This window comes from Podarcis bocagei, assembly GCF_964188305.1.
Source record: "Podarcis bocagei genome assembly, chromosome: Z".
In the NCBI taxonomy this organism is placed as follows: domain Eukaryota; kingdom Metazoa; phylum Chordata; class Lepidosauria; order Squamata; family Lacertidae; genus Podarcis; species Podarcis bocagei.
The window spans coordinates 41,259,712-41,282,170 of record NC_138140.1 but is presented as its reverse complement, the minus strand read 5'-3'; the positions used below and the strand labels follow the sequence as shown (position 1 = coordinate 41,282,170).

At 44.8% G+C, this 22,459-nt stretch overlaps 1 protein-coding gene across 4 annotated transcripts in view; it reads left to right on the top strand.

The window, feature by feature from the left end:
- The window catches only part of KLHL4 (kelch like family member 4), a 45,389-nt gene extending 23,217 nt beyond the window's left edge, over positions 1-22,172 (top strand). Inside the window, exons 3-12 of one of the 4 annotated variants that reach the window (XR_014004367.1) lie at positions 932-1,068; positions 1,313-1,509; positions 6,289-6,501; positions 8,114-8,300; positions 11,375-11,599; positions 12,228-12,390; positions 13,020-13,232; positions 16,465-16,636; positions 17,769-18,433; positions 18,513-22,172. Coding sequence is in view for 2 of the 4 variants with exons in the window: in XM_081180015.1 (XP_081036141.1) it covers positions 932-1,068; positions 1,313-1,509; positions 6,289-6,501; positions 8,114-8,300; positions 11,375-11,599; positions 12,228-12,390; positions 13,020-13,232; positions 16,465-16,636; positions 17,769-17,828 (1,567 nt within the window). In the remaining 2 variants the exon portion in view is untranslated. Of the gene's footprint in view, positions 1-931; positions 1,069-1,312; positions 1,510-6,288; positions 6,502-8,113; positions 8,301-11,374; positions 11,600-12,227; positions 12,391-13,019; positions 13,233-16,464; positions 16,637-17,768 lie in introns of all 4 variants that reach the window. The other 3 variants (XR_014004368.1, XM_081180015.1, XM_081180016.1) reach the window with 3 other exon arrangements.
- The last annotated feature ends 287 nt before the right edge of the window (positions 22,173-22,459 follow it).

Sequence of the window (22,459 nt, the reverse complement as noted above, 5' to 3'; positions counted from 1 at the left end):
AGGTCCAGTGCCGAGGGCCTTCTGGTGGTTCCCTCACTGCGAGAAGCCATGTTACAGGGAACCAGGCAGAGGGCCTTCTTGAAAGTGGCACCCGCCCTGTGGAACACCCTCCCACCAGATTCAAAGAGAAAAACAACTACCAGACTTTTAGAAGACATCTGAATGCAGCCCTGTTTAGGGAAGCTTTTAATGTTTAATAGACTATTGTATTTTAATATTCTGTTGGAAGCCGCCCATAGTGGCTTGGGAAACCCAGCCGGATGGGCGGGGTATAAATAATAAATTAATAATTATTATTTTTCTGTGCAATTTTGTCTAATATGCACACTTTTGCAGGACAATTCCCCCTAATATAATGCATTTTTGAATACTGTTTTCCACTACATATGCAGTTATATGCACACTATTTAACCCAGTATATGGATTTTTTGTACATGTTTTGTGGCTTGAGAACTACTTTCCAAGATTCAGAGAGGTGCAAATTTCAAAGGATAGCTGTGTTTCAGTCTGCACATTGTTTCAGAAAGTTCAAATTAGGTAAGTTCACCCTTAAATGCAAACTGAATTGAATTTCTCCCCTATTCACACCTGGGTGTAAGTTCCCTTGAAAACAATGATACTTCCTTCTAAGTAGACGTGCAGAGACATGCACTGTCAGTGTATCAAGCCAGTGAGGGGGGATTTAATTTGCCCAGGGAAGAGAAACAACTCTCCAAGAGAATATTAAATTACTTAATCACCTTATTCTCTGCACAGATGTGTGACATTCTAGTCATAGGCCAAAATAAAATAAAATATGTTATTCCGTGTGCACACAATGCATCATTTAGAGCAACCCAGGCAAAAAGCAAAACAAAACCAATGTAGTGTGGAAGGCTGATGCTTCCATCAAGAGAAAGAGCTGACACAGATCCTTACCTTCTATTCCCAGGTTGGTTCTGAGTGCTGTGTCTGACTATTTTGCTGCAATGTTTACCAACGATGTCCGTGAAGCAAAACAGGAAGAAATCAAAATGGAAGGAGTGGACCCCGACGCACTGAAAGACCTTGTGCACTATGCATACACAGGTAAACTCCCTGACAACTCTCTTATGCACAGCGGCTTCCAAATCAACAAACTGTATTATGCTCTTTCACACAAACAGTTATGCATATTTGGAGGCAGCTTGTGCCTGTGCTCATCGTGTTGTGCGAACAAGTCTAATACCTTGTGCAGTCATAAGAACACTTTCTTTGAGTTTCCCCCACAAAAAAAGAACAATCCATTTTCATGCACCTCTCTCTCTCTCTCTGAAAATATTAAACCACACAGGTGTCTTGGAACTCAAAGAAGAAACGATTGAAAGCTTGCTGGCCGCTGCATGCCTTCTTCAGCTTTCACAAGTCATTGAAGTCTGCTGCAACTTTCTTGTGAAGCAGCTCCATCCATCAAACTGTTTAGGGATTCGGTCCTTCGGAGATGCTCAGGGGTGTACAGAACTCCTGCGGGTGGCGCACGTGTACACTATGGTGAGGTCAAAGGAACAAGTTTCCTGGAACTAACTGCTGGGAGGTTAAAGCTAGAGAGGAACTGGCAAGTTGTGGTTGTGGTGGCAAATGGCTACAACAAGATTAAATGCCCAAGGAATCTGTACGGGGCACCATCAAGGTAGAACTTTGCAGCACATATCCAGGGCCCAGCTCAGCAGAATGAGTGACATGGCCTGTAAGCTGAGCAAGGCTGGCTCACCACTTTTTAAAGTATGTAAAATAGTATACAGTGGTATCTCTGGTTGCGAACGGGATCCCTTCCGGAGGCCTGTTGGCAACCTGAAAAGAGCGCAACCTGAAGCGCCGTATCTATGCAGGTGCGCGGCACGATTTGGCGCTTGTGTGCATACGCAAAGCACGATTTAGTGCTTCTGCGCATGCTCGAACGGTGAAACCCGGAAGTAACCCTTTCTGGTACTTCTGGGCCGCCGTGGCATGCAACCTGTAAACGCACAACCTGAAGCGTCCGTAATGTGAGGTATGACTGGACATTTGCAAACTAAAAAGAGCTACCCCCCATGTGAGAAAATGAAGAAGCAAACACTCAATTCCCCCTGCCTCCAATTTGAAATGAGAGGAAGGGCCATAGCTCATCTGCTTTGCCTGCAAGAGTTCCCCAGTTCATTTCCCACCTTTTCCAGGTGGGGCTGAAATCTTAGAGAGCTGATGCTAAGCAGCCGCCAGATGGACTGTGGGTATCTGACTTTGTATAAGGCAGCTTCCAATATTCCCTAAATCATACAACCTCACAACAGGTAATCATTATGTAGGCCTTCTGCTCAATCCCAACCCAACTGCCCCAAAGGCTGATAAACATAATGCAGCGGAATGAGGTGGTAAAAAAGTGGAATAGTCCAGAGGTGGCAAAATGACCAGGTTGATGGACTATATGGAATTGACGGAAATGACTGGCAGAATCCGAGACCAGGGAGAAGAGACGGTAGAAGAATATTGGAAAAAGTTTAAAATCTATATATGGAAATAATGTAAAATTAATGAATGTTAGAAAAATGTTGGAAGGAAATTATATGGCTTTAGTAGAAATGTTTTAAGGAATTAAGCATAAATATTATAGTTTTAATGGAAAATAAGGTAAAAATATGTTAAGATAATCATATGACAGAAAATAGAGAAAGATGGAAAGGATTTGCTGAAACAATTAATAGAAATGGAATACAAAAAGGGAGGTGAGAGGAGGTCGATGAAACAAGGGAATGAAAGAGAGGATATTGAGATGGTATGATGTGTGTTTTTTGAACTGTTTTTGCTTTTTTTTGTTTAATGTGTTAATGTTGTGTTGTGTATTGTATATATATTGTACTGTATGTTTTTTCTTGTTTTTTCTTTTTTTCTTTTTTTCCTTTTTCTTCTTTCCTTTTTGTAAGGTTTAAAAGTAATAAAAATTATTTTTAAAAAAACAAAAAACAGAGGTGGCAAAATGGACCCTGCCATTTCAATCAGCAAACGCTAGGGGAATACTGTATCTGAAAACTTACATATATTCAACAATAACATCAACCCCAAGCACTCTGCAATTAGAAAACCAGCACGGCAAGCAGTGGGCTGGAGCTCATGTCCCTGATGTATCTGATGCCTATTTTAAGGGAGGTTTGAAGGAATCTTTACAAAATAGCTTCTTCTCCCTCCCCCACATGCTTCCTAAAGAGATACGGTCCACTCTTCCATCACGCTCACTGCATTTGCATACCCGCCAAGTGTCCTGGAAAAAAATGGGAAATCCTGTTTCTTCGTGCAAGACCACAGTTGCCATTTTGGGTGCCATGATCTTGCGAGCTCTTGCACAACGCTCATACTGGGGGGGGGGGAACATTTTGGTTGGGGCTGCAATCCTGTGTGGCATCCCAAAATGTGTGTGTGAGATCGCACCCTGGAAAAGTGTTTTTTTCAGGGTGAGATTCCGGCGCGGTTCACGTGACTCGCCCGGGAGCACATCCAGGAAGAGGCACACCCCAGTTTTTGATCTGAAAAAGTTGGCTGTTATGCATTTGTAGCTCCCCTAGGTCTCATCAGAACTGGCAAGTCCTCAGGTCGTGATGGAAAGGGCTTGGTACAAGAGCCCATCTGCCTGACTCAATTTAATCTGAAGAGGTTTTTTAAATTTGCAACTGAGCTAATCGATTAGATGCACCGATTAAAACCATTCAAGCCTCTTCACTTCTACATTTCATCTTGTTTCAAAGAGCAAAAGGATGCCTTCTCCCCTCCCTCCTGTTTCGAGATGATAGGGCAAACGAAGGCTAGAATCCTCTTTCAACTGTCAATAAAGTCAGCGGCTCCCCAAAGAGCACATTAGCTGTGGGTGGGGTTTGATGCCTTTGGTGGCAAGGAAAACACAGTGGTGTTTTTCAGAAAGGGAGCAAATGACTGGGTGTGATCGGGAGCTGGAACAAGCGGATATGTGAAAAATATCTATAATCTGAGGAGCAGAGAAGAGCCTATACACTGTTGCCCATACCCCAGTGATTCAAAGCAGAGGAAGGAACAATTGAGACATGAGGTGAGAAAGAGGAAGCCTGCTGTGAAATAAAATCTAGGTATAAATATTGCAGAGGGGAAGAGTTAAGAGAACCTCTTCAAATGCACACAGAGCAGCAATTCCTGGGTCTGAATGTGAAATGAAAGTGATGTGAGGCTGGGCACAAGCTCAACCCAAGTTGCTGTTTGATTCAAAAGCAGCTTAAATCCCTGTGAAGCAAAATAAGAGAATTTCCATGGTTTTTGAAGCCACCAAGATGAGTTAAACTGGAGCGTACACGCTGCTGCTGAATTTTTATGACCCATGGTAGTGGTATTAAGGTGTGCAAGGCACTGGCTGCATAGACTTCTGGATGGGTTGTAGGCCCTCTGCTCTTGGGGTGGGGGGGCAGCTGAGTCCTCACACCTTCACTTGTAGAGAACCAGGAAAGTGCTTACCTTAGATCAGGCTTCCTCAACCTTGGCCCTCCAGATGTTTTGAGACTATAATTCCCACCATCCCTGACCACTGGTCCTGCTAGCTAGGGATCATGGGAGTTGTAGGCCAAAAACACCTGGAGGGCCGAGGTTGAGGAAGTCTGCTCTAGATATACCAGGAATTAAGTGAATGCTGGGCCATTAGGGCAAATGGAGAAATGCCCCACCAACCTCAGTCTGCCCTCAGCCAGCCCCCACTTATTTCCCTACTTCCCTATTTCCCCGGGGAGTGGCATAGACTGCTGGATCTCCCCTCCATAGTTTCAGTGCTGCCCTTGTAGAACTCAGCAGGGAGGAGGAAAATGGGGGCAGAGAAAGAATTAGTTGTCTCTGTTGTTGGTGATGGTTCTACCTACTATCTTCCACTGTACCAGGCCCAATGGGCAAACACTGCCATGATTCCATCTAGCTCATCATTGTCAACAGGCATGAGAATGAGGAGAGTGACTCCCAGCAATAAACACTCAATGGATATAAGAAGCAGCCTCTAAAAAGTCATGTGAGAAAAGATCATTATTATTTTAGATTTGTTGTTACTGATGTGAACTATTAACAGTCTCCTACCTGGGAAATTTGCTTCGACAAGCAAGAAACTGCTTACAGTCATACCTCATGTTACGGATGCTTCAGGTTACGTGTTTTCGGGTTGCGGACTGCAGGAAACCTGGAAGTACCAGAACGGGTTACTTCCGGGTTTCGTCGCTCGCGCATGTGCAGAAGCACCAAATCGCAGCGGTGCCTGCGCAGATGTGGTGCTTCAGGATGTGAACGCTGCAGGTTGCGGACATGCCTCCATCATGGATTACGTCTGCAATCTGAGGTTCCACTGTACTATAAACAGCTTGTGGTATTTCTTAAGCTCATCACATCTGAGTAGAGATTAATTCTGCATAGTTTTTAATCTGTTCATATAACTGATTAATGAAATGCTGCACTCCTACTTTATCCTAGAAATGTTAGCAAAAATATTGCATCCAGAGCTCAGAACTCCAGCTGAAGCATATTTCTCTAGAGACTTGGTTGGGATTAGACAAGGACGTTATGGAGTGAGGAGTTATCTCTTTATTGTCAAAAGTACCCTTATATGTTAGGCGAAGACAGCCCTGTGTCTCTCAGCTCCTCCTAGGTGTGCACCCAATAAGGCATTTGCCACAACAGAGAGGCCTTGTCCCAATCTCAGCTTAAGTATCTTCCCCACTAGAGCTGCAGGCAAGCAGGCGATGACTCCACCTGCATATAATCTGCTTCTGCTCCTCCCACTTCAGTCCTCTTCTGGTCTTGGGAGAGAGTGAAGTAGGAGAGGGGAGGGCAGGAGGAGGAGGTGAGGAAGCCCTTGACTCTATGCCAGCTGGACCTCTCTCTCCCTCCTCCTGCATCTGCACCTGTTCTTCACCCTCCAATCCTGCATCTTCTCCTGCCTCTGACTCTCAAACTCTTGGCTGTCACAGACTCCCTCAGATCACTGACCCCTTCTTCCAAGTCAGTTTCCAACCCTCCTTCTCCCGACGCCCACTCTTCAGTATTCAGCCACCACTCCCCAGCGTCCAACCAGGCCCTGACACTAGAGTTAGAAGAAAGAAAAGTAGGCTACTTGTAATTGCAATACTATCATCTCTGAGCCTCTAGGCTCATACGGGATAAAAGGCAGTATGGATGAAATTCTTGGGGGTTGGGCTAGATGGTGTTCGGTGTCCCCTTCCAGCTCTACAATTCTATGATTTTATGAATGAACAAATATGTAAAATGCAGATGCCATGCTAAGTTATGTTTTACTCCTTTCATTAGGAACACTTCACTGAGGTAATAAAGAACCAGGAATTTCTCTTGCTGCCTGCCGGTGAAATTGCTAAGCTCCTGTCAAGTGATGACATCAATGTCCCAGATGAAGAATCCATATTCAAGGCATTGATGTTGTGGGTTCGGCACGACTTGCAACCCAGGCAGCGGGAGCTCGGAATGCTTCTCTCCTATATCCGATTGCCTTTGCTGTCCCCACAGGTAGGCCTCTGGATAGAATGCCTGAGAGATTTGATTTCTATGAATCCTTATGCACACTGACCTGATCCACACCTCCAGGGTAAATGTGCGGCTTGAAACATCATTATCCTGCTGATTTTGTGCTTCCCTAGATTTTGTGATACTGTTTTCAGCTCCAAACCTCCTGTTGTTATGACTGTTATTAATTTTTATTTTGTTTAAACCATTTTGAACCTACTCTTTATTGGTCACACAATCCTGGAGCGAGCAATCACATTTCAAATAATATTTCACTGAAATGCACCTAATGTGAAAATCAAACCCTACACTAGCAACTAGGACTGAGTGAGAAATTTGATTCAGATGACATTCAGGAATGTGAAGCCTACCTAATCTGCATTTTCTGAAACAGCATGTGAACTGAAACACAACCATATTTGAAATTCAGACTTGCATGAATTTTGCAATGAAGGTCTCCAGCCAAGTAATGTGCAAAAATTCATATACTCACGTATATTTCAAATGCATATATAGAGTTTTATTAAAAAATGCACTGTACTAGGGGAAATTGCTTTGCAAAATGTAAAGATTGGGGGGGGGATGTAGAAAAGTATAAAAATGTGTATATTGGAATACATTTTCAATAAAATGTTGATGAGCCCCTCACAATCTGATGTGGAAATGTGGATAATAACTGAAGCTGACCTATTTGTTATATCAGCCAAGTAAGGGCACCATTCTATCAAAAGAGTTGGGTGAATAGCCATGTTTTTACCTTTGGTATTGCTTGCACCTAGTAAAAACCTTCCACTGGCAATTAGTTTAATTTAATGTTGGAAGGATGACTATGGGACTGTACTCCTTTCATTAGAAGACAATAGGGATATGTCAGCAATCTTGGCACTTAGGTTGGAGCCAAAGCTGGAGGCATCAGAGAGCAGAAGCTGGCCAGGTCTGGTGGTAAATCACATGGCACCTCCCACTGGAGACCAGGCTGTGCTTGTGTGAGAAACTGTGAGTGGAATTGTTTCCTATAATTCCCCCATCCAGACATCCCAATAGTATCATAGGATCATCAGACCATGGAGAAGTGCTTTGGTAATGCACTGAGGAGGTCAAATACTGGGGATAAGAGATGGGAGACAATCTTCCAAGCTATGACAAGAAGGTTGAGGATGATAGGGAGTGGGATTTGATTGTAGGAAGCTTGACAGCAGTTCCCCAAGCCAGGAGTCAGCATGGTTAGGCATCTACTGGAGTTCATGCACCAGTAGGTAAGTTCACTGCTGACCTGCCAACTTCATTCCCCAAAATTGCAGTTGAATTCCAACATTTTGTTTAGTCTTATGTGTGCAAACTAATATGCACAGAAGCCCATGCAACCTGAATCCTGGGTCCTGTTGGCCCACTTGCCAACTCTCTCCTCCCATAGGCAGCTCCAGGTGTGGAAGAGGAGAAGGATCAGTAGCAGCAACACCAGCCATGAGGAGGATTTCCAATGGCTGTCTCAGGGTCCCCACTAATTATTATGATGCCCTGTGGCCCATAACATCTGGAGAAAGACTTGGCTGATATATATAGAAATGACCTTTTGATTACATCAATATGAACACCAAGACTTTGTATGTCTCAGCTATTAGCAGATCTGGAAAACAGCCCCATGTTCACTGATGACCTTGAGTGCCAGAAACTTCTCATGGAAGCAATGAAGTATCACCTGCTACCAGAAAGGAGGTCTATGATGCAGAGTCCTCGTACTAAGCCTAGGAAGTCCACCGTGGGCTCTCTCTATGCTGTGGGGGGTATGGATGCCACCAAAGGTAAACTGACAAAGTGACCTCTGGCCTATGAAAACTTAGTTCACAATAAATGTAGTTAGCATGTAAGGATGTAAGGATGGGGTAGCCAACATGCTATTCTCCTGATGTTTTGGACTACAACTCCCACTATCCCTAATCATTTATTATGCTGACTGGAGATGATAACAGTTATAGCCCAAAACATCTGGCAGGTACCCACTGGCTACTCCTGATACAAAGCCAGGATAGGGAATCTGGGTCTCTCCAGATGTTGGACTCCAACCAACATTGGCCATTGGAGATTATTGATGAGGATGAGCACAACTGTGGCAACAGTTTAGATGAACTACAGAAGATCGATATTAGCAAGCTGTGCTCTGACTACTAGATCGCTCAGTCCACAATTCCTTTGCCTTTCGAGAGGCTACCAGGCACTGCCTATACAATTCCAAGTACATTTTCACATCACAGGCAACATGGGATGGTGAAAAGAGTACTGGGCTTGGAATAGGGAGCTCAATTCAGACTAGGATGGGCAGATGTAAAAGAGGTCAGGGCTTCTGTATTTAAATAGTTGTGTAGGAAAGGGGATTTTAGCAAGTGTAGTGACCTCTTCTACACAACTACGAGAGGAGCCCAGCCCTCTTGCATCTTCTTTCACCAGCTGCAGCTAGGAAGACAGCTATGGCCATTCCTGGATCGGGATAGCTTGACCACAGTTGTCCACGCAAAGTTGGATTGCTGCAATGTGCTCCATGCGGGACTACCCTTGAAGTGGCTCGGCAGGCTACAACTGGTGCAAAACCTGGTGACTAGGTTGCTTGTGAGGGCAAACTACCACTGGCAGTCTGCTACTGGGTCAGGTTCAAGGTGTTGTTACTATCATAAAAGACCCTCTACAACTCAGGACCAGGTGACTTGAGAGACCAGCTTATCCATTATATACTCAGCAGGCCACTGTGGTCTGTGGGGGAGCTTCTCCTTCAGGTTTCAAAGATACTCTGTAGAACATCACTCCTATTGAGATATAACAGTTGACCACTATCTGCACTTTGGGAAACAGCTGAAGACATTTTTGTTTCCCAGCTGGAAGTATGCTTATTTTGTATTTTATTGCATTTTGTACACTGCCTTGAGACATAATGTGTGTGGAACGCCCATAATTTAATATAATCGCCATCACCACCCACCACCCCACCTTAATTAGAAGGCAACTTCCTGTGTTTACTAATCTACCTTCACATTATTATTACTATTGATTTATTAATATCCTTATAAACAACTGTCTCAAAGCAATTTACACCAAATATATTTTAAAACAGATAAAAATACAAAAACCATACAAAGTAGACACTCATGGTAAAGACCCATTCATCCAGATGGGAAAGCCCATCAGAGCAAGATGGTCTTAAATTGTTTCCGGAAAGTGCAGATAGCTGGTACCTGTTGGATCTTGACAAGAATGATGCTCCACAGACCTGGGGAGCCACAATAAAGCCCTGCCCCAAATTACACCTTGCACCTGTTGGCATTGCCAAGCTATGACCCTGTGCCCCCTCCACCAGGTATTGCTAATTCTGCATACAGTATTTTGAATCCTCAACAGGGAATGCAGGTGTAAGCTCTGGAAGATAAGGCGATTCACCTATAAACCAAAGCCTATCCGATTCCATCTGCCACTTTTAAAGTGCCACACTTTTTTGAAAAAAAAAGGGAACGAATAGGTTTATATTCCGCTGCTACCTGCAGAAACTTTAACCTTACCCCCACAGCATACAACCCACAGAAAAGCAATTATTCAAAGAGATTGTAGTGTTACTTGCTACTGCAGAAATTGCTAGCAAGATTGGATGTTTGAACTAATTTCAAACACGCCGTCTTGCCACCATATTACATTTTGTTATATGGAATGAATATTAACATTATTCAGATACAGTTGCTCACACCGCTCCCAAGGTAAAAAAAAAAGAGAGGAAAAAAGCACAGCACTTTAGATCCTCAGGATGAAGGGGAGAAAATGGTTTGGATTGCATTGTGTTTCTTGTGCAATCATAATGGACACATAGGAGATTGAAGCTGAAGTCCGAGCCTTAAGATCTTTGCTTTAGTGGCTGACCTTTAGAATTGAATGGACAGGAGTGGAATGAATTAGAATTAATTGGAATTTCACAGTTGAAAATAGCAACACTGGTTGCCTCGCTTCAGAGCTGGAAAAGGTTCAGAAAAGGGCAACCGAAACCATCAAGGGATTGGTGCAACTTCCCTCTGAGGAAAGGTTACAACTTCTGGGGCATTTTAGTTGAGAGAAAAGGCAGGTAAGAGATGAAATTATAGAAGTCGGTAAAATTATGGATGTCAGGGAAAGTGGACAGAGTAAAGTTTTTTGTCCCTTTCTCATGACCCCAGAATTCAGGGACACTCAAGCTGAATGCTGGAAGACAAAAGAAAATACTTCTTTACACTGTTAAACAATCCTGGAATTGCCACCAACTAGGGTGGATTTAAAAGAGAAATTCAGGAGGATAATACTATCAGTGCCTACTTGTTGTGATGGCTGCTGTTCTCAGGCCCTGTTTGTGGGCTTCACATAGACATCTGGTTGGTCTGATCCTGCTCTCTCTCTCTCTTTTATCCCTTTACAAAAAGATTAAAAAACACCATGCACCACTCAGTCTGTGAATATATCCCTAGCTACAAGGTACAAGTCTTGGGTGTTTACCGCTCTACTTTTCCAGCCTATTTCTGCATGCATGTAGTTCATTTTCCACACTCTATAACTTGCCACTGGTACACATGACCACACCATCATTTTAGAATTTTGACCAGTTCCTATCCTTGAAGCAAACTCTAAAAAAACTTCTTAACCACCAAATATTTAATGGTGCCTTGCACTTCCATGTATTTCAAGCACAAATACTTTCCATGTATTTTATGTACAAATTCTCAAGATATCTCAGTTATATAAGTGGTTAAAATTGGCTGCTCATTATCTCCAAACAGTGTCAGCGATATCACTGAATGTTCATCAATATTCCATTGCCACCACTATTCTGTAAGATTCTCCTTCAAATTCACTATTCATATATTTTCAACAGGCACTACCACCATTGAGAAATACGACTTGAGGACAAACAGCTGGATCCAAATTGGAACCATGAATGGAAGGCGGCTACAGTTTGGGGTTGCTGTGATTGACAACAAGCTGTACATTGTAGGAGGAAGAGATGGCCTGAAAACATCCAATACAGTCGAATGTTTCAATCCAGTAACCAAAGCCTGGACAGTGATGCCCCCAATGTCAACACACAGACATGGTTTAGGTAAGAACATTTGCAAAATTATATTCTACTTAAACTGGCAATGACAGTTTGTCACACATTAAACATGCACTTGCCGTGCAATGATTCTCCAGAGACCTCTAACTGAGAACAGGTCTACCCATACCTTGAGAACAGGTCTATGTTCTCCCTTGACATTAGATGCATGTGTGAATGGACCACTGTGATTCAATGATCACAGTAAGAGCTTTCCTATCATAGCTCAAACACAACAACTTGGATCCAGCATTGGTGGAAGTCAGAACTACGTGTGTTAGTGGGCTTTCCCAGCCCTCTTCTTCACTCCAATTATTACAAAGAGAATGTTTTGAGTACACACACAGAGTTAAAAATGGGGTGGAATGCACTGTATGAAACAGACATACCCACCCCTACTCCATAGCCATGAAGCTTCACAGGCTGTTCACAGCCCCAGAGATTCCTTGTCCTGTATTGTTGCATGAATTTAGGTGTTGTGTTTTGTTGTGTGACTGTTATGCCAGTTACCCACCATATGGCTCTACTGGGTGGATGGTGGGGTGTAGGTGAGGAACATGAATATGTAATTAAACAGATGTGCCTCTACATTAATATCTACTACTTTCCTCCCAACTCTGATTTTCATCCAAAGGTGTCGCAATGCTTGAAGGGCCAATGTATGCGGTCGGAGGCCACGATGGATGGAGTTACCTCAACACGGTGGAAAGATGGGATCCTCAGGCCCGGCAGTGGAATTACGTTGCAAGCATGGCAACACCAAGGAGCACTGTGGGGGTTGCAGCACTGAACAGCAAGTATGCACAACACTCACAGATAAGCTCAGTTGATTAGACAGTGGGCTGATAATGCCAAGGTTTCAGATTTGATCCCTGTATGGGATAGCTGCATTGTAGGGGGCCGAACAAGATGACCCTCAGTGTCTCTTCCAACCATAGGTGTCAACCTTCCCTTTTTTTGGGGGGGGGAATTCCCTTATTCCAGCGCCGTTTCCCGCTTCTTCCCACTGCTATCTCGGATTGTTAGATATCCCGTAGACTGTCCCCAGGACAGGTGAGACTGCTGATCCCTTATTTTTGAGGCTGCTGATCCCTTATTTTCAAATCTGAAAGTTGACAGCTATGCTTCCAACTCTACTATGATTCTATGATTAACACTGAAGAGACACTGCCAGTCAGTGTAGACCAGAGATGGAGAACCTTTGGCCTTTTGGATGTTGTTGTACTGCATCCCACCACCCAATCACCCTTAAGCATTGACCATTCTGGCAACACCTGCTGGGAGTTCAACAACATCTGGAGAGCCACATATTCTACATCCTTGCTGTAGAGCAAGATGAATCGATGGCATGCTTCCTGCGTCCTTCCTTCAAAATGTGGGCAATTAGACAAGATGCCTTCATGTCTTGCTTGTCCTGCTGTTATAGGTTGTATGCTGTTGGCGGGCGAGACGGCAGCTCCTGCCTGAAGTCCATGGAGTGCTTTGACCCCCACACAAACAAGTGGAGCATGTGCGCATCCATGTCAAAGCGGCGTGGAGGGGTTGGTGTTGCAACCTACAACGGGTTTCTCTATGCCGTGGGTGGCCACGATGCTCCTGCTTCGAATCACTGTTCTCGGCTTTCGGACTGCGTAGAAAGGTAGGGGCATTTTTAAAAATTGTTACTGCATGTATATAAACCTCATTTTCTTCAAGGAGGTCAAGGTGACATACAATATTCCCCAACTCCAATGTTATCCCCACAACAACCCTATGAGGTTGTTCAGGATGAGAGAAGGTGACTGGTCCAACGTCACCCCAGTGAGGTTCATGCCCAGGTGGGGGTCTGGTCACCATCTCAGGCTGTAACCATTATGCCGCACCACATAAAGGAATTAAATGATTGACACCTTCCTTTGTGTGTCCAAACAGATGTTTTAGGTTTAAACAACATGCTGGATTTACCATATTTTTTGCTCTATAAGACTCACTTTTTCCCTCCTAAAAAGTAAGGGGAAATGTGTGTGCATCTTATGGAGCGAATGCAGGCTGCGCAGCTATCCCATGAGCCATAATAATAATAATAATAATAATAATAATAATAATAATAATAATAATAATAATAATTTATTATTTATACCCCGCCCATCTGGCTGGGTTTCCCCAGCCACTCTGGGCGGCTTCCAAAAGAATATTAAAATACTGTGATACATCAAACATTAAAAGCTTCCCTAAACAGGGCTGCCTTCAGATGTCTTCTAAAAGTCTGGTAGTTGTTGTTCTCTTTGACATCTGGTGGGAGGGCATTCCACAGGGAGGGCGCCACTACCGAGAAGGCCCTTTGCCTGGTTCCCTGTAACTTGGCTTCTCGCAGGGAGGAAACCGCCAGAAGGCCCTCGGTGCTGGACCTCAGTGTCCGGGTAGAACGATGGAGGTGGAGACGCTCCTTCAGGTATACTGGACCGAGGCCGTTTAGGGCTTTAAAGGTCAGCACCAACACTTTGAATTGTGCTCGGAAACGTACTGGGAGCCAATGTAGGTCTTTCAAGACCGGTGTTATATGGTCTCGGCGGCCGCTCCCAGTCACCAGTCTGGCTGCTGCATTCTGGATTAGTTGTAGTTTCTGGGTCACCTTCAAAGGTAGCCCCACGTAGAGCGCATTGCAGTAGTCCAAGCGGGAGATAACCAGAGCATGCACCACTCTGGCGAGGCAGTCCGCCAGAGTCTCAGCCTACGTACCAGATGGAGCTGGTACACAGCTGCCCTGGACACGGATTTAACCTGTGCCTCCATGGACAGCTGTGAGTCCAAAATGACTCCCAGGCTGTGCACCTGGTCCTTCAGGGGCACAGTTACCCCATTCAGGACCAGGGAATCCTCCACACCTGCCCGCCTCCTGTCCCCCAGAAACAGTACTTCTGTCTTGTCAGGATTCAATCTTAATCTGTGCAGCGATCCTTCTGGCTGTTCTGGCTTCTGGGATAGCAACGCAAAGCTTCTTCAGGACAGCGGGAAGAATGCTCCCCCTGCCCTGAAGAGGCTTCACGCGGCTGTTTGATCCCTCTTGCTGTTCTGGCTTCTGGGATTCAGAATATTTTTTTTCTTGTTTTCCTCCTCCAAAAACTACGTGCGTCTTATGTTCTGGTGCGTCTTTTAGAGCGAAAAATACGGTAACAGGTATTCTCCAGAGAAAGTAATTTAGTAAATTAACAAAATTAGGGATGCAGTTGGAGGGCCTCCCAAAGAATGAAAGTTAAAATTAGGGAAGTGATCATACTGTACCTGTGTGCCGCTTCGTAAATTGATAGATTCTTATTGGAGGTGCGGAACTTTCTAGAAGCCACATATGTGGGCAGGACGATCAGGGCCGTCTTAAGCATATCTGGCGCCGTGGTGCAAAGATCCCTCTGGCGCCCCCCCTTTCCCAGAGTTGCCAACCTTTTCCCAAGCCTCTGCGGGGATCGCACTCCTCCTGCGGAGGCTTGGGAAGCAAGCTGCATGCCTGCCAGCCATATGGTTGACAGGGCACAGTTGGCAGCCGTTTAGGGAACGAGGAGGCTGCCGGCAAAGCCGTGCAGCTCCCCCACTCGCTGGGGTGCCCCTGAGAGGCTGGCGCCCTGGTGCAATGCGCCAGTAAACCCAATAGGAAAGACGGCTCTGAGGACCATAAGCAACAATGCATATAAAATTGACATTTATACAGTGGGCTAGGTCTTACACACATGCACACACTCTTCTTTATTTTCCTTCTAAGGAAGCGAGAAGCATGATCCGTATTCGAGGACATATTCAAGGCAGGCAAAAACACTCAAGGAGGATGCAAAGCAGAGTCAGTGGCAGATAGGGGAGAAGTCCTGAGGCCCAGGCAGAGAGGCTTGGAGGTCTGAATTTGGGCCTGAGGTTTCCCACCCCTGATTTATCTGATGCAAATGCTGCTTCTCTTAATTCCAAATGTATGCTGTATGCACACTTTCCATCTAGCAATGAATGGTAGCTTTGATTTATTAAACTGCAAAAGGCTTCTATACTAAGAATCCATCAATTTCTTCAAAAGGCAGCTTGCTGATATCTAAAATTCCTTAAAGCGTGCACAGACTAAAACATTTCTATGAATTATTATAGCCATCCAGCAAATAGTAATAATAATAATAACAATAAATGCTTGGCTTTTTCTGGAGACATTTGCTTGATGTCCTCTAAATGGAAAGGGAATAAAGAACGGGTGATTGGCTGTCACTGTTGCTGCTGCATGCTTCAACTCAGTCATTTTATATTGTGACTAAGAAGAAAGGACTAGATCATAAGTCAAGAGTGCCATCTCGTGGCTGCAGGAAGCATGTTTATATTTCTTACTTCCTCATGGCTCAATATGGAGTCTTGAGAACCTTTACCAGCTCAGATTTGGGGGACCGGGTGTGGGGGAAGTTTTCCCAAAGCGGTGTCACACTCCTGCCTGTTAATCTGGATGCCTTTGTTTTCTCTTTGATTACTCTTTGCTGCTGCTAGGTATACCTACTGCCCCAATGCCATTGATTCCTTCCTCCCCAGATGGCAAACGTTGTTTCCTTTTCCTGCCCTCACTCTGATTATTGTACCCTGAAGCCAAATCAAAGTGAGGGCGCAAGTGGGACGTGACATGTCCTGTCTAGAGAGGAAGAAACAGAAGGAACTTTGCAGGGGTGGGGAGGGGGAAGAGAAAGTAGCATGTAGTATAAGAGATGAGGATGAATGCTACTGGGTATATAATTCACCCTCTTCAATTTCCCACGCCCAAATCACCAAAATGGCCCCTTCCAATGGGCTGATGCAGCTGAAGGAGGCATTTAAGCTTAGTTATTTTATTTAATTTTCTATTCTACTAATAACTGCAAAGATCTACATAAATACTCTAGGTATGATCCGAAAACAGACACTTGGACCACTGTAGCACCTTTGAGTGTACCCCGTGATGCTGTTGGGATCTGTCCTCTTGGAGACAGGTTGTACGCAGTGGGTGGTTACGATGGACAAACCTACCTGGATACGGTGGAATCTTATGATGCACAAAACAATGAATGGATAGAGGTAATTTGCTTGTTATTGCATTTATATCCCGCTTTCCCTCCAAGTAGCTCAAGCTTCTTTACATGGTTCTCCTAACCTCCCCTTTTTGTTCTCACAACAACCCTATGGGATAAATAATGCTGAGAAGATGGTGGCTGGCCCAAGGTCACCCGAGGAGCTTCATGGCTGAGTGAGTCTAGCCTGCTAACAGCTACACTACACAACACCATCTTGCCTATTGTCACTAACCAAGAAATGCCCACCTGTCTCATTGCTCTTCCAGATGTACCAAACCCCAGCCGCTCCAGGGTCTCTCTTTCCCTCAAATGTTTCCACCCATTATCCCTGGCTGCCCCTTCTGCTTGAGTCTGACTCCCAAGACACCCCAAGCGTAATTATCCTATAAAGCCTTTGGTACAAGCCTTTAAGTCCTTACACAGCACAGAAACAGAACTTTAGTGCGTGTAACCGTATTTCTCCCATATTAGTTACTTTGCCCAAGTCTTCCTTCCCCCCCCCCGTCAAAGTTTACATTGTAAGGGCCTTGGGGCAGGGATCTACCTTTTTGTCTATGTTACTCTGTAAGGCAATTAATAGATAAGCAGCAGTTTTTAAGCAGAGGTTGGATGGCCATCTTTCAGGGATTCCCCCAAAAGTACCCCTCCTTTAACACCCCATACACCCCAACAATAGCCCTAGCAATAGCAATATACAGTGGTACCACTAGTTGTGGACACAATCTGTTCCGGGGTGCCTTTTGCACCCCAAAAAGTCCGCAACTAGAGTGGCGCTTCTGTGCAAGCGCGGAGCACGATAGAGCAGTTCTGCGCATGTGCGAAGCATGCAGAACGCTTCTGCGTATGCACGCGGGGTTTGCTGTGTTCGCAAGCCAAAAAGACCCAACATGAACCTAACGCAACACGAGGTATGACTGTAGTATTTAGAGGGAAATTATAAGCTGTTCTTAATTAACTTAGATCATGGCTGGGGAAACTTTCACCCTCGAGGTGATGCTGCGCTCCCACCATCCTTGGCCTGGAACCCAGATGGAGTTCGGGTTTGACATCCAAAGGGCAGCAGTCCCCCTCCCACCGATTCAGAATGGCATGTTAGGTGGAGTTAACAGAGCACATTCTGGTTGGTTTTTTTTTAGGAAGTTCCAGTCAATATAGGAAGAGCCGGCGCCTGTGTTGTAGTCGTGAAGCTGCCATAACAGACCATTGCCAGGTGTGAAATATTCATAAGAAGCATGGCAGAAGAGGAGATGCATCCTTGAAAACAACACAAAGCACTTCCACTACAGGAGGAGGAAAGACAAGGATGAGCCCGTGTGGAGCCTGAGCACGAAAATAACATTTTCTGCATTCCAAAGACACACTTGGCAGGTGTTTGATCATCATGGGTGATGTTAATCTCTATCTGTAGGGAGGATCTGGGTACACACTGTACATCAATAGAGAGAGCCTCATTCTAAAGCAATTCTGTGTCAAGAACAGCTGAGTGCACAGCTGAAAATGAAACCTGTATCTCTCCCCCCCCCCATAATTGCTTACACTTGCATTATAAGAACCCATGGACAGCTTGATATGGAGAAGGAGGGCAGGGAGCCATGTGGAGCCTTGAATCCCTATTCCCTCACCAGAAAGACGCCTTGTGTAGTCTCCTCCTCATGCACAAAGATACCTCTGCAGGGTCTTTTCTGCACCACTTAGCGTCCATAAACAGTTGCCAGGACCCCAGGACTTTGGCAGGGCTCATTGCTAATGCTTGCCTCTTTTGTGCTTTTTCAGGCCTTGCCCCTGGTTTTGATCACCATTGGTTAGCTGGATCTAGTTGCCCTTAAAGTTTCTCACAGTGCTCTTGACCTGAGGTCATATTTCATGTGGAAAAATACAAGGGTAGCTAGGCACAGCTGGCCAGTGTTGTGAAGAGCACTGCTACTGCAGCAAGATGTCCATTGATGGAAGGCAGTGCCGAGAGGACACATTGTTCAGGGCCACTTAATGCTTGAGCTGACCCTGATTCTTCGGATTCTGTGATAAATCTAGACCAGGAGTTGGCAACTTAGCACATGTTGGCACTGTGGTGGCTATGCATCTATGGAATCTCTGAGCATCCCCTGTCACTGTCCCCATGGTCATAAGGTAGCAAGGGGGGTTACTTTCTTCTCCTCCCAAAAGTACATACAGTTGAAGGAGGAAGTTGGAAAAGTGCCACTCTTTCTCACATCCTCTTTCAACTCTAAGATGTGTGTGTGTGTGTGTGTGTGTGTGTGTGTGTGATTCAGATTAATTATATTGGTTTTAACTTTGACCCAGAATCCATGTAGAATCTCTCTCTCTCTCTCTCTCTCTCTCTCTCTCTCTCTCTCTCTCTCTCTCTCTCTCTGTGTGTGTGTGTGTGTGCACATGTATTTCATCTTTTTTGTCTTTGGGTGGGGAGGTGCTGATCTGGGAGAGGGTGGGAATGCAGCCCTTGCTCAAAATGTGGCCAATGGTCATAAAAAAGAGGTCAGTGGCTCCTAATATAGGCGTTGCTTACGTATCACCCAATGTCTAGAAACAAGGTGGCTCCCATCTCTACCCTTCCTGAAGCATGTGCTGAGTTAAAGGGGGGGGGAGCAGATTGTGATTGCAGAAATAAAATACTTGATAGGTTATAAGCAGCAACTCAATACAATATGATAATCTTTATTGTCATTGTCCCATACAGAACAACGAAATTGAAAAATCTACATGAAACATTTAAAACCTAACAAGCCTGCTATCCCAGCGATCCCAACCTAGTTAGCTCACTAAAAACTCTGATACCCTATTTTTAAATACTCCCATAGAGACTCCTTACACTGTGTTTAAAACCAAAATCACATTTGGGTAGAAACTGTTTCTCAGGCGGCTAGTCCTAGTCTTTGTAACCCTGAACCTTCTTCCAGAAGGCAGAAGCTGAAAGAGATCATTTCCGGGGTGCGCACTATCCTGCGCTATCTCTGCAGCTTTCTTATGGCACCTGGAAGCATAGATTTGATCCAAGGTTGGAAGAGTGCACTCAATTATTCTCTCCGCAGTCTTTACAATGCTGGACAGCATTGTTTTCCCCCTAACCGTGCAGCTCCCAAAGCACACACACGGACCATAAGTTAATACGCTCTCCACAGTACAATGGTAAAATGCCATCAACATGTCTTTTGAGAGGTTGTTTTTCCAGAGGATTCTCAGAAAATATAACCTCTGCTGTGCTCTCTTCATTAGGCCTTTGCTGTTTTCTCCCCAGGTTAGGTCATGTTGCAATTCCATTCCCAGAAATCGAAACACCGAGACCTGTTCCACGAATTTCCCCTCAATAATAATAATAAGAACACTCAAATACAGTGTCACACTGCTGTTCCTGGAATTGCTAATGGAAAAATGATTAAAGGACGTAATTATTAAAGTGGTCTTTAGTCTTTCTGAACACAGGACTCTGCTTGCATGGGCCCAGTTTTTGTTTTGTAAATGTATTATATGCTTACCCTTGCTGCATGTAGATCTGCCCTTTTTTCTTTGCTTTCCTTCCTTCCTCCTCTGACAGAAAAAAAGTCACTGCAGTGCTGCTTCCACCCACATGAGGTCATGTGCTTCCAGTTCTCCAGTTGAGGACCAGTATATTGCAAACACATGATTTCAAATGCACGCAGAATCTCTCTGCTTTGTTGGGCAGAGGCCTTAGCACCAAATAGAAGTCCTCAGGAGAAGGTGGTGCGATGTGGCAAACCTTGTTGATTGGGCCATCCATGCTACCCCTACAGTTCTCCCACCTGTGACAGATCAGCCTAGGCCCCTGCAAAGTGTTGCGTGTCTTGCAAGCATCAGAGTGCTTAAAGAAGGGGTGGGGAGCCTCAGGCCCAAAAAGACCCAGTGAGACCCTGCTCACTGGCATTGCATAGCATCACATCTCCCTTGCTGAAATGTGCCATTGAACTCTGATAGTGCCTCTTGCTTGCTTGCCTGGATGGAGGATGCAGAGGTGTGTATGTGCGTGTATAGAAACTAACTTACTGTGCAAAGCTAGCTTTCCCATTCATTGACCTGCTCACTTTTGCCCCTGGTTCCGCACAGCCCAGGTCTGTGGCTCATAGAAGGTTGCCCCAGAAGTTCTTTGGCTCAGAAATGTTCCTCACCCCTAGTTTAAGTAAATGCAACCAACCCCCAACCCCTTCCCTAACAAAACATCACAGACCATCAGCTTCAAGTCGTTCACTATGGGACCTCAGGAAGATGGCAAGGTCCCAACATTGTCTGAGGACACAGCTACATTGGCAAAGAAAAAATGCTTTATACGTGTTTGTATATGCATTATAACGCTATGACACCAGATGGTGCTGTGGAGTTCTGCTTTTTCTAACCCGATTTGTCATACAAAGTTTCCAACGCCTGGGATCTAGAATCACATAGAATTGTAAAGTTGGAAGGGACCCCAAGGTAACCTAGTCAACTAATGTCAACTAAGGAATGTCAACTAAGGCATCCATGACAGGTGGTCATCCAACCTCTGTTATAAATAATCCTGTAGACCATAATCTGCTAGGGGCGCTGAGAGTTGTTGGGAGACCCCTATTCCCCTCACAGGGCTACAGTTCTGGAGTGTTTTAACAAGTAATCTCTGTTCCCAGGGAACCATGGGGATTGTTATGTGAGAGGAATAGAGGTCTCCTGACAACTTTCAGCACTCTTAACAGTTCATAAGATTCTCTAGGGGGAGCCATGACTTGTTTAAAGTAGTATAATACAGATTTAATTGTATGGTGTGTTTGTGTCCTTAGTCCTACTCAATTCAATGGGGCTTAACTTCTGAATAAACACTGGGCTGCCTAGGACATGCTACATCAGGAATAGGGAACCTCAGGACCAGAAGCCACATGTGGCTCGCCAGGATTCTCTGTTTCACCCCCAGGGTCACCTAGGCCACACCTCCTCCAAACCCACACTCCTTCACCTCATTGCTTTCTTTTTGACTGGCTGGAATGTGTCCTTGAGCTCTGATCATGCCTCCTGCTCTTGTGGGTGGGGAACTGAGAGAGGTGTGTGAGTCTGTATAGAAACTAGCCTGCTGTATGAAGGTGAAATTCACATTTGCTGTTCTGGTCTGTTTTGCTTCTTTCCCTGCCTGCCACTGGCATGTGGCCCTTGGAAGGTTGTATAACAAAATGAATAGGTCCCTCTGGCTAAATAAGGCATTCACACCGTCGCTTTGCATGTTAGAATGGCCATGGCCAGAAAAAGGAGAGTGGATTCATGTCTGCAGTCTTTTCCTATGTGCAACCTACATATGCATCAGTCCAGTGGTCCCTCCTAGCTCCTAAAAAGTCTGGATATACTTTGCCCATGAAGTTTGCACATGCTGAATAAGCGTCAAGGGCAGGGCCAGTGGCTGCAGTTCTGCTCCCCTTTCTTTGTAATATGTGAAGTGTTCTTAAGATTTACTTTCTGAGGTTGTCTAATGGGTGCAGCCCTCCAGAATCCAAAAGCGAAACACCTCTCTCTCTCTCTCTCTCTCTCTCTCTCTCTCTCTCTCTCTCTCTCTCACACACACACACACACACACACACACACACACACACACTAAAAGAAGGATTTCTAATGAAGATGGCACATAAAACATAAGCTTAAAACCACACAGCTGCTATTATATTAGTCACCACATGCCCGATGATTCTCGGAATTGTCTTTCCTTTGCAAATCCATCTGTGAGAACCATTTTGAACCAATTTTGCTTCCTCTGGAATAATGGCTGTGGGTCGAGACCCTGTTGGCAGTGTGGCATTAATGTAATCGCATTTGCGGAATGAAACATACACAGGGGAACTAT